Here is a 12435-nt window from a genome sequence, read left to right as displayed (position 1 = left end):
GCAACCTTTGAATATTCTGGGATATTTGAATGAGATTTAGGGGTACAAATGAGGGGTAACGCAGGGGGAAGTCGTCCTCCCACTTCTAAAAAATATCAATGGCGTCCCTCCACTTCCTAAAAAAATTACAATGGCGAAAGATAGGCAATGGGGACGGCAACGTCACGCGTCGTCCTATCTTTTCAGATCCACTTTTACCCCTGATGAGATCCATTCGTACAGGAGCAGTGGTTGGAATAAGATGTATTCAAACCTTCGGATTAGAGGCAAAACAAGATATGATATTTAAGAGGCATCTTCTTGTCACTGAGATCGATGACAACTTTCGGCAACTCCTTACCTTGAGATGAGTGAATAGTTCTGCCGTCCAGAAAACAGTTCTACCACCTTTGCTCTATGCTGTAGTTACTGGAAGGATAGCTATGGAGTTATTAGGGTGTCGAGACCAGCGCCGTGCCGTGGCAGGGCGAGCGGGGCGATAGCCCCGGGCGCCGAAGTAAGGGGGCGAAAAATTCGGGAGAAAAAAGAAAAAGATAGGAAAAATTGCTTGGAATGTATGTATGGGGCGCCGTCGTATACTCTCGCCCCAGGCGCTGATTTTCCACTGCACGGCCCTGGTCGAGGCCCAGTGTACTTCAGAAATCAACCCAGATGAGATGACATACCTGTTCCGGCTTTAATTTGGGCTTAAATGTCCCCAGGGCTATTATCAATCAGTTTAGCGGCTCCAAAAACCTATGATTTTGACACTAATGTCGGTAACTTCCGACATTTCATTTTGTACCCCTTTTCACCCAAATGACGATGGGGACTGACATTGATTGGGCTTAAGAGGCAAAGAGACTGTCATCTTCCATTTCAGTGACAATTCAAAGTATGAATTCGACCCTTTTCGACCTATTTTTACATGCTACATCTTAGACGTACTAATGATTTCTTGCCCTCACAGTATGGTATTTGGGTTGTCACTATTCATCTCAGCAACCTCAAAAACGATGAATTCGATAATAATATCGGAACATGACCTTCGGACACTAAATTCACATCAAAGACAGTTTATTTGTTGTCTCACAAATATTGCTTTATTGAAATAAATATTAAAACCGGAAGTTGTACATTGAAACCGGAAATCGTAGTAGAATTTCACGAATTCGGATTGCAGTACAAGAATAAAATCAGATGGAACCTATTTTTGTAATAATGAAGCTACATCAAAAACTGCTTCTCGCTGTGTACCACAGTTTTCCACTATGGCGATCAGTGTTGAAACCAGAAATTGAAATTTTACACTGTTTTTAGTGTGAATAGAGGGATGACTTAGGATGCATTTTTGTTCCCTCTTGCCGTCTTTGCTCCGATATCTCTCCACAGACAGTCTGATAAAAGGATGAACAAGCTTACTGATACAGCAATTGTACGAGGGCTCATCAATAAAGACTGAGACTGATATTTTTAAACATGTGTTTATTACTCAAACTCTGTGTTCACATGATATTTTTCAAAGTTGTCCCCACCTGAGTGAATGCACTTTTCATAAAGTTCCTGCCATTCCTGGAACACGTGATGCATGCCATTTTTTGATATGTCCTTCAAAATCGCCTCACACTTCTTCACCACTGCTTCAGAGTTCTCAAAGTGAGTACCGCGGAGCTTTGCCTTAAGAGATGGAAACAGAAAAAATTACACGGAGCGAGATCGGGACTGTAAGGTGGATGTGGTACACAAGTGATGTTCCGGATTCAACAGTCGTGGTACCCAACGGGCACAAACACGGACATATGAAGGTGATGGTGCATTATTGGAAAAACACTACCATATGAAATTGCCAACACTCCACTTAGATTACGTAATGTTATCCTTCGATCCTCACGGACAATCACAGCAGCAGTATTGATGTTTCTTTCTGTCACAGCAGAGGCCGAAATACCAGGTCCTTCTTGCTTAACGCATGAAACTCGTCCTTCTTTGAGTTCTTTGAACCACCGAAACACTGTTGCTCGAGGTAATGCACTTTCACCGTAAGCTTGTTTGAACTTTCCGTATGTTTCAGAAGCTGTATGGTTCAAGTAATAACAAAACTTTGTAGCTCCATACGGTTCTTCTCGCGTAACCTCCATTGTATGCGTATACACAGCACGTTGTGAGGCGAAATGGAAGCAGTGTCTAAAACACAGCGGATTACTCAAAACCTACCGATACGAAAATGCTGCCACCCAGTGAGAGTATACATGAAACATATAACTCTTTCAACTATCAAACGTGCCGGTATTCGGCAACAAAGGAAACTACGGTACAATAATCAGTCTCAGTCTTTCCTGATCAGCCCTCGTATAATACTTCCCGTATTTCTGCATAGTATAGTTTGGAAGTTTAAAAAAAAGTTACAATAAACACAAGCTTTAGAAATTATATTTCAGTTAAGCAGTATTTAGAAAAAGGAACATATTTCCTGGAAAATTCAATTAACAACCTTAGGCATAATTTCCATTTATTACGCATGAAAGCAGATATCTGAGAGCATATTGCAACCGCTAATCACCTTCTGAATGTAGTCCTATGTTGCGTTTCCGAGAATAATCACCTAATGCTTCATATTGCATTAATGGACTTTTCATATTACGCATAAAAATAAAATTTACATAGATGAATTTTAAAACTTTTGCGGAGAGATTTTTAATTAAGCAAAATGACTAACTTCAAAGTGCAGCAATAATATATGTATAACATACCAACAGCAATGGAGGATGTATGAGTAAAAATGTATGAAACTTTTTTTTTTTTTTTTTGGTACTGAGAACTACCATATTTTCTGTAACGGCATCGATGTATTTATATCGAGTACACTATATCGAATCCGATATTTGTTTAGTTCAGACCAGGGGCGTACTCACGAGAGGAGTCCAACTGGTTCGGAACCTCCTCCCAAAACTTCCTAACTCAACATAGGCCTACTTTTGTACACTTTCTCAGTTCTTGTTCGACAGAAGAAATAATTGATGTAGGATGAAAATTTGATTTTACACTTTATCTGTACTCTTTCTCTTATACAAGGCGTGACAAACATCTTGGCATTTGAAGGCGGATCTCCAAGTTCCCTTTATATGCTGCTAGCAAATCAGAGGCCAGCGGTGTTGCCACGTTTATTTTTGCACACATCCACGTCTATCCCCTGCCATGTGATCGCGTTGTAGTTTGTCTGCTTAGCCATAGACCACACCCCTTTACCACTTGGCAACGTCGCGCCATAGCTTGCGTTTTATTCGTTTAGCTGAAATGCCAAGATGTTTGTCACAGGCTTTAGTTCTATCATTTTTTTCTGACAATATACATGCAAGTATTTTACAATTATTTATCGTCTTTACAGGTGTAGAAGAACACGTTTAATGCTATACAACCTTAGTGATTTGTAATATTAGACTCCCTCCCAACAAAAATACTTGGGTGGGGACCTTAATAATAGCAATATCATTCTCCACACAATTCTTCAAGAATGTTATGTGTAATGCTTATGGACGGCACATTTTTGCTATCTTAAGTCAATGTTGTTAGTTATTTATCCACGGCTATACAAGGTCAGTTCGGAATCAAATGCGACACGTCACACAAAATTTGTTTATTTCATGAAATGCCTATGCACTTTTATAATTCCTCTAAAAATCATTGCTGAGCATAAGTACACCGTTGCCACACGTTATAGCTTATCTCAGGGGGTTTTCAAACTGTGTGGCGTGCCTCCCTGGAGAAGCCTGCTTCCCTGGAAAGTTGTCAGGGAAGGCGTGAGGATTTTTTAAAAAAGATCCGACAAAGGAACGTATTTATAATGCAACACTCATACTTGAATCTGCATCCTTCTTCTTTAGTAATACATAGTGGACTAAGTCTTTGTATTACCTCTGTTCCACATACAGTCAGGAATGACCCTTTCAGCTTTGGCTTAAATGTGTATAATGCTTGTTAGATGGCCACTAACGATATTCCATTTTATCCCTGTAGAATAGTATGTCTTCTTAAATGTCTTTGGGATTTCGCGCTACGCCATGTTAGTCAAATTTTTCTTTCTCTTAATTTTTTATTATTATATTTGGGACGATTCTTGAGTTTTAATCTTTTATAAAGTACTACCGTCATTCACAAATAGTCTTATTTATTTTATTTTCATTGGTCGTAGCCGTCTTGTGTCTTGCCACTTCAAAATATATGCCGAAATTTAATAAATTGTGTGATTCAAAACAAGCTCATACATCCCATTGACTTTGCTCAACATTTAAATATGCCGGTTTTTATTATTTAAATTTCCTCTCTGCTCGTATTTTTCAATTTTACCATAAATATCTGACTTACCACAATTTATAATTATTATTAACACCGGCTAATAACATTAAAAGGTGTACCCAGTGTGTACAATGTAGATTACTGTGTTAATGAGATATTTCCATTAGTGATTAACAAATTAAATATATAGGTCATCATAGTGATAGTTTTTGTGGACACATGTATTTATGATGGTGACACATTTCATTTTCGACGGGGAGGCGCGTTCAGATTTTGGTGGTTGAGGGGAGCCTCAACTGCAAAAAGTTTGAAAACCCTTGGCTTATATGGATGCCTCTTTCAAAACACTACTCAAAACAGCTTGCATATTTTTAACAATCTTAGAATGATATCCTTTTAATATATATATATATATATATATATATATAAAATATATAATATATATATTCTATTGAGCAAGATACAGAGAAAGAAGTCTGTTTATGTCGAGATCGGGTTGGAGCACTGTTATTTCCACGTGTTTTGTCAGAAACTCTGCCACTCATATTGTAGAAGTAATGAACCAAGGTGTTGATAATCTCCAAGCAGGGACACAGAATTATGTTTGTCTGAATGGTGCGAACTCCTTATGAACAAGATCTTTAGACTAAAAAAGACAATAAGCACCGATTTAATTTTCAATTTGCTCATTAGGGCCTTTTTTCGGCGACGATTCCGTAGTGTATCACTCAGGGCTGTAATACCTAAACAGTTGTGCATTACACAAGGCATCTTTATCGTAGATTGTATCATACCAAGCGTCTCGATTGTGAATTTTTAAGTTTTATATAAAAGTTTAGTCATATAATTTAACGATTTCTAGTAATACTCTTCTGTGTTTTGACCGTTACGTCACGCTCAAAAGCTGTCAACTTAGGAAGCAATCCATATTCTGTAAGAGTTCAGAGCCAACTGACGAGAAATCGATAGATACCTAATCAAACTTACGTACCTTTACGTCCGGAAACTAAATCCCTGTTCCTCCTGTTTGGTCCAGAAAATCGGCCCCATCACTTTCCGAACAGACCTTGTATTTCGTAAAATATGTATAATATTGTGGAGAAGCTCAGAGGACAGGAAGCAACGACTTGAAATTCCAGGAAAATCTCTTAAGGTAATTGTGATGTTCATCAATTGTCAGATTACGTCAACATTTTAATTTCTCTATGGTATTTGCATTGAACAAAAGCGAGTAGACAATCTCACGTAACGAGCGAAACATAGCACAGAACTGCATTTCTGTTGTCTGCTACTTACATTACCTTATTAAAAACATTTCAAAACGTCATGAAAATACTGTTCACTCCTTCATCATGATTAGCATATAAAATTGAGCTGAGTGTGCCTTCGAAGTACTTGCGAAGCTAAAGCGATGCAAGATGATGCCATCTTTATTGGATGAAATAGTGGGTCCTTGTAAAATAATAATAATAATAATAATAATAATAATAATAATAATAATAATAATAATAATAATAATAATAATAATAATAATAATAATAATTTTGGTTAGCAACCAACTCATTTTCTTGTTCTAACCTCAACGCTAATGATCTGTCATCGACATTGGAAGGCCATTACAAGCTTCATCTTCAGAGTTGGGTTTAGGTTTGGTGGGGCCCTAAGCTATTGAAGGTAATGGGGCCCTAAGCTATTGAAGGTAATGGGGCTCTTTATGTGTCCAGATGAATTTAGACGTCCTATATACAGAAATGAAGAAATTATTGATATTTTAAAAATCAAACTACCAGAAGGGGGCCCATTATTTCCATCATGGGACTTACACAACACGAAGTACTGTTGCTATACGAGATTTTAACTTATAAGTTAAAACTTATAACTTATAACTTATAAATAATTATTTACTGTTTCTCTTATATTTTGAAAATGTAAATCCAGTTTTTTCCTTTACTTTTTGGGCCCCCAAGGGATTGGGGCCCTAAGCTATAGCTTGTTTAGCTTTTACGTAAATCCGGCACTGTTCATCTTCAATAGAATAGATATATATACGAAATTTACATACAAATCGACTCACTGCACTTCGTTTACAATTTCCTCGCCGTAAACGGCTTATAAAGATGACAGTTTTTAAGGTTATGAACACGGTGTCATGGAAGGAAGGTAACATGGGCGATTCTAAGTTTTTCTTTTCTAAAAAAAATCACATGAACATGGAAATTATTCTCACTGGTTTGAGAGCTACAGATTGTGAACCATTTTTACCAGATATTGCTAATTGTTCACTTGTATTTATTTTACAAAATGAGACATTATTATTATTATTATTATTATTATTATTATTATTATTATTATTATTATTATTATTATTATTATTATTATTATTATTATTATTAAGTATTCTGCCTGTTGGCAGGTACTGAGACTAATGAATTTTTTGAGGGAGGAACTGGAAACGTTTCTTCCATGTTTCTCGATCTTCATCTTCCTCTTTTAGCTTCCAATATGTTCTATTTTTCAAATCATCGACCCGTTGTGTTCTTCTTCTTCCTACTCCTCGTTTTCTTTCCATATTTCTCTCTATGGCAATATGAAGAAGGCAATTGTTTCGCAAGATGTGTCTAATCCAAATGGTCATCCTTAGGTTCATCGGAGAGGAATCTACAACATTGTTGCAGTTGTCGGTGTGCCAAAGGGAACAGTGGAGACAATCCTCACGGATGATTTGAACATGTGCCGTGTTGCTGCCAAGTTAGTCCGCAGCTCCAGAAGTTGCCGAATGTTTTCGGATGTTGTGCTCATACAAGGTAGTCGTGATTTATTGTCGTCTTCCAGTGAAATTCTTCCACTCCTGAAGCGCCCATGCCACTCAAAACACATCGAACGACTCATTAGAGCATCGCCACACAGTTACCCAATCATGTCAATCGTCTCTGTGGTGGATTTCTTCAGTTTGCTATGATACAGACGCTTGACGCTTGCTATGATACAGACAATCTACGGTAAGGATGCCTTATGTAAAGCACAACTGTTTAGGTACTGCAGCCCTGAGTGACACACTACGGAATTTCATGTTTGCTTGTTCTTCTAATTTGCTATCCATGATGAAATCGCAGATGTGGTAACACATGTGGTCAGAATAGCACCAGTTGCACAGCTCCCCTGGTACACAGGACGTTGCCTCTTGGCACACTTGTCAATGCTTTCTGTACCTGTGCGTGCATCCTTGCGCTGCCATCTATTGGCATGTTACAGAGCTAGTCTCGAAACTTTTTGATATTACCTCGTATGCTATAAAAGTCAAATTCAAATATTTTTGGGAAACCAACAGTATTTCTGGTAAGCGTTTTTATTTTTCGTCATCCAAAACTAAAGCGTTATGAAATATTTCCCTTTTTCTTTCACTGTTTCATATTTTCTTCTCTTTTCTAAGTCGTCTGCCTCATTAACCTCTTGTTTTCTGTTTGGGAGTAAAGTATGGAAAATAGATATTTACTGATAACAAAGATGGTTATAGGAGATTCCCATTCCGTCCTTTAAAATAAGCTTACGTATACTTTAAGGAAACATAAAATATGTTTCACTAGAAGTTCGAAGACGTTTTCCCAAAAGTTCAAGCCGAAGCAAGAAACATCTCCCCTGAAAGCTGGTGCAACTACTGTATAGCAATTACTCCTAACGTTCTTTGTTTGCTTTTCCCTTCGAGTGATGAAGATATTTCTTCAGGTCTTCTAATAAACTTCCTTCTCTTCTTCACGTTCTACTGATTTTGTTAGAAATGCAAAATCAATTTCGATTGATAGTCGTTATCGGGGATTATAGTGGTTTCTTCGGTTATTTACGTTGAGCAGTAGATTTTTTTTTTTTTTTTTTTTTTTGCTTAATAAGAATACGTAGTTAGGCAGTTTACTTTGAGCAACTAATTTGTTGTGTTGTTACTTGTGGTTGTTTGCGAGTTTCACGACAGGTAGTCGGTGTTATGAGAGATTGCACATGTTTCAAATGTAATGCGGGCGCTTAAGCAATATTCTCTGTAAGTTGCTCTTTGAGGTTTAATCTCGATGGAAAATTGATTGGAGTGTGCGAGGTAATGGATGTGAAGTGAGTGTATGTGCGTAGTGTGATTTTTTAAAAATATAATTTACAAGTATTTTATAATTCTTTCTTTTATTTCTATCCTGATTAGCAGTAACATTAAATCGATATTAAATGAAATAAAAAATAACAACGTTAGACACAAACCATTTTAATCTTTGCTCAACATGTTTTGCAACAAATAAATGAAAGTGAATCTAACAAATCTTACACTTAGTACATAACAATAACAATTCACTAAGTCATTGGAGCAAAGCTCCCCTTTATTAGACGTAGGCGTAAGTTTATCCGGATACTTTTCGGAAATCCTTGCACCGTTCTTAACCAAATTTGACATGGTGATTTGAGAGCGCGCGTTGAGAATTACAAAGGGTCGCGTGCCCCGATCGGAAATACCATTGAGGAATAATCACCGAAAAACGGGATACCCATAGATTTAACCTTGAAAAAGGATTTGGCGCGTGAATTCTCATTGTAAACGATGGAAGAACAAGAATTTCCAGCATTAGAAGTAGAGCAAAGCTCTTTTAGTTTTGTTCTGCGAACAAAAGTTTTAAAAGCCATTATCAGTGGCGTATTTAGGGGGGGCTTCCGGACTTAAGCTCCCCCCACCGAAACCTTACTTATTATAATAAAGTATATGAAATATCTGGCAGAATTTTCACAATTTCAGGCAACCCCCCCCCGAAAGTTAGCAAAGCCCCTCCCGAAACAAAATCGTAAATACGCCACTGGTCATTATAGTCCTACTTTTCGCTGATATACCAAATTCAACCACTTGCATGTCTTATTCGTTCACGAAAACAATTGATGTACTAAAAATTCCATGAATAAATTAATAAAGGTCGATGACTTCCCTTTAAATTTCCAACTATTGCATACCTCGTTAACAATCTTAATTACTATAATTGTACATAATCATAATTATGAAAACGGAAGAAATCAAATGACTTTATCGTAAAGCACATGGCAGTAGACCAATATGAAATTTCAAAAACTGTTACAAATAAAATATAATGAACGTTCAATTTATAATTGAACTACAACAAGAATAGTGATTCAATGCATTTAAATCAATTTTGATAAAACAATACTAATAAAACAATCTAAGTCAATTTTAACTACGTACTGTATTCAGACCAGCATGTCTGTGCTAGGAATTAGTGTTCTTTAGGTTTAGGGATTAGATTTCTCTAGGTTTAGGATTTAGATTTCTTTAAATTTAGGATTTAGATTTCTTTAGGTTTAGGAATTAGATTTCTTTAGGTTTAGGAATTAGATTTCTTTAGATTTAGGATTTAGATTGCTTTAGGTTTAGGAATTAGATTTCTTTAGGTTTAGGATTTAGATTTCTTTATTTTTAGGATTTAGATTTCTTTAGGTTTAGGAATAAGATTTCTTTAAGTTTAGGATTTAGATTTCTTTAGGTTTAGGAATTAGATTTCTTTAGGCTTAGGATTTAGATTTCTTTAGGTTTAGGATTTAGATTTCTGGGCTTTCGGCATCTAAGGCCATTTAACCCTTACGTATGAGGGATGACGTTCCTCAGTGATCACATTATCCGAGGAAAGGGAAGGAAGAAAGGATTGGTGAAGAAAGGAAGCGGTCTGGGATCTGTATGTTAGGTACCATTCCAGTATTTGTCTTGTGTGAATGAGGAAAACCCAGGAAATCCTCACTCAGTATAGCTGGCCTTAAAACGCTTCTACACTTTTTCGGCCGAGTGTCCCAACCGGGAATAGAACCCGGGACCGCTCGCACCCAAGACGAGAATCTTAGCAAGTAGGTTACGCATGGCAATCTGTGCAACTTTAAAACTATATGTATTTAATTTCAATTACTACATTAAAACAATTCTGGTTTTGTAGAAGACTTGGATTTGTTACTGCGTCATAATTAATTTAACTCATAGTGATTTTAGACCTCCAAACTATGCTATGCATAAGTGTCGGAAGAGTTATTGAACGGCTATGTTATTCCATCCGTCTGTCGACAGGTATCAGAACAAAAACGGAAAGATATATCGAAAAGTGTCTTTCGCAATCGATTCAGAATCTCAAGAGAGGGATATAACATTCCACTAAAACTGGAAGTGGCTTAAATTTAGTACTATTTCCAGTTGTAATGCTGATTTTCAAAGAGCAAACCCGATTAGATACATCGAGATACCCTTTGTGGCAATCGATTCATTTTTCCAATAATAGATTTCATCATCTACAGTAACCCTCTATGCATACCGGAAGTGGTTCAAACTAACGATTTCCGGTTATCGCCGTTAGCGAAAAGAGCAGGGGATAGCGAATAATGACTTTATGATATGGATTCAACGTCTGAGAAACTGGTTCTTCCTTTGATCGAAGAGAGGACCCCATGCACTAGAGGTGAACACTCTACCACTGAACATTCAAAGTAAAGATTTGAAACTTACTCCGTGTACATATCCAATGATCCATACTGAAACGTTAATATCAGGAATGATACGACAAGTTGAGTAACACCAGAGTTGCCAACCTTAGAGACCAAAAATATCCATTTTCATCTTTAAAATTATTGTATATCACAAAATATCGTATATTCGTTTTGCACATGGTAGTTGTGGAAACAAGTATAATACTACTAATACTAGCAATAATATATGATAAATTTATATAGTAATCTTCAGTTTCGAACTCCAAATCAGCGTCACTGTCTTTTTTTTTTAAATCCTCATTAACACTGCACTACTCTGAACCACAACAATACTTGCAGTTCCTCTTTAATGTAATTGCATGTAAAGATTGGATACAGGGTTGCTATTTACCAATTCTCAAATCTCATTGACTTTTTTTTTTTAGCAGAAATGACTAAAAAATCTCAATGTATGTGTTTTATAATTATTTAATGGACATCTACCATTTATTTGCACATTTTAAAAACTGCAAAAAAAAAAAAAAAGGTACGTTCTAAAATTATAGTATATTTACCTATTGTCTCAAGGCCATCATCGTAATCATGATAATTTATCGTATGGTTGGCAAGCCTGAGTAACATCAATCATAGTAGATAGATTGCATCCAATTAATTTGAAACAAAATCACTGCTTCCTTCTATTTTGATATTTTTTTTTTCAGTTGAACTTCAATAATTCCAAGATGTACAACGTGGGACATAAGTTTTTGACGCTAGCAGCTATTTAGTTCTCAATTGACTAGAGTAGTAATAGATGTAAACTATAGATTATAGTATGGTTCGTGAATAATACTTTGTAAGAATTGATTTTGTACAGGATACAGACCTTGTTGCGATTGTAATTAAGTTCAGCGTAGCTACCCCGGTTCTATTTTTACAAAAAATAAAAAGTGATCAGAGAACGAATGTGTGCTTCCATTTCAAATAACTGTGATTGTGTTATTTGAGCAGCATTGAATGAACGCTGTCACAACAGAAGGAGTCCATAAATTAAATAAACAGTTTGAACCGACTGGGTCTGTAGTGAATCTTCTTCAACTAGGTAGCGTTCAATGTGTGTCTGTAGAGAACAATGTTTTTCTACAAAAGATGTAATTTTTGCATTAAAAATAATGGAGACTAATTTGAACGTGATCTAAACATGCTAATTTACTGTTACAGAACAGAGTGTCCAGAATAGGACTGACAGTTTTTAAAAGTGTATAGTTTTAATGTGGTCAAAGATTCAGAAGAAAAAATATGCGTTTTAAAGGAGAACTCAAAAAGTTTATTTGATCTTACAAGTCATTCTAACTCAGTGTAACTCCAGATGAGCTGCATTAGTAACTCTTACAATATCTAGCCTGAACTCAATCTCTCTCCACGTATTCTGTAACATCTAAGGTGCTACTGAAGCAATCACATTCCTAATACTGTTCTTCAGTTCATCAACGTTACGCCCCTTTTCACCAGAATATACAAGATCTTTCACATACCCCCACAGGAAGAAGTTCAGGGGAATAACATCAGGAAAGCGTGGAGGCCACCTTATTGGCATATTACGGCCTATCCAACGGCCAGGAAATTTAATATCAAGGTACTCCTTCACTTGTAGGCTCCAATTTGGCTGGGCAACATCCAATT

General features: G+C 36.5%; 2 protein-coding genes across 3 annotated transcripts in view; both read right to left on the bottom strand.

Moving 5' to 3' along the window:
• LOC145671668 (uncharacterized) overlaps nucleotides 1-12435 on the bottom strand; it is a 1096828-nt gene that overhangs the window by 772334 nt on the left and 312059 nt on the right. The window lies entirely within an intron of this gene.
• LOC145671779 (protein GVQW3-like) lies at nucleotides 1740-2117 on the bottom strand. The gene has a single exon (XM_081740986.1). The coding sequence runs from the start codon at nucleotides 2115-2117 to the stop codon at nucleotides 1740-1742; it is 378 nt and encodes a 125-aa protein (XP_081597112.1).

The sequence above is a fragment of the Thermobia domestica genome, chromosome 15 (genome assembly GCF_964235325.1).
Source record: "Thermobia domestica chromosome 15, izTheDome1.hap1.1, whole genome shotgun sequence".
Lineage (NCBI taxonomy): Eukaryota > Metazoa > Arthropoda > Insecta > Zygentoma > Lepismatidae > Thermobia > Thermobia domestica.
The sequence above is the reverse complement of the archived record's forward strand: the minus strand, read 5'-3'. Positions and strand labels throughout refer to the sequence as shown.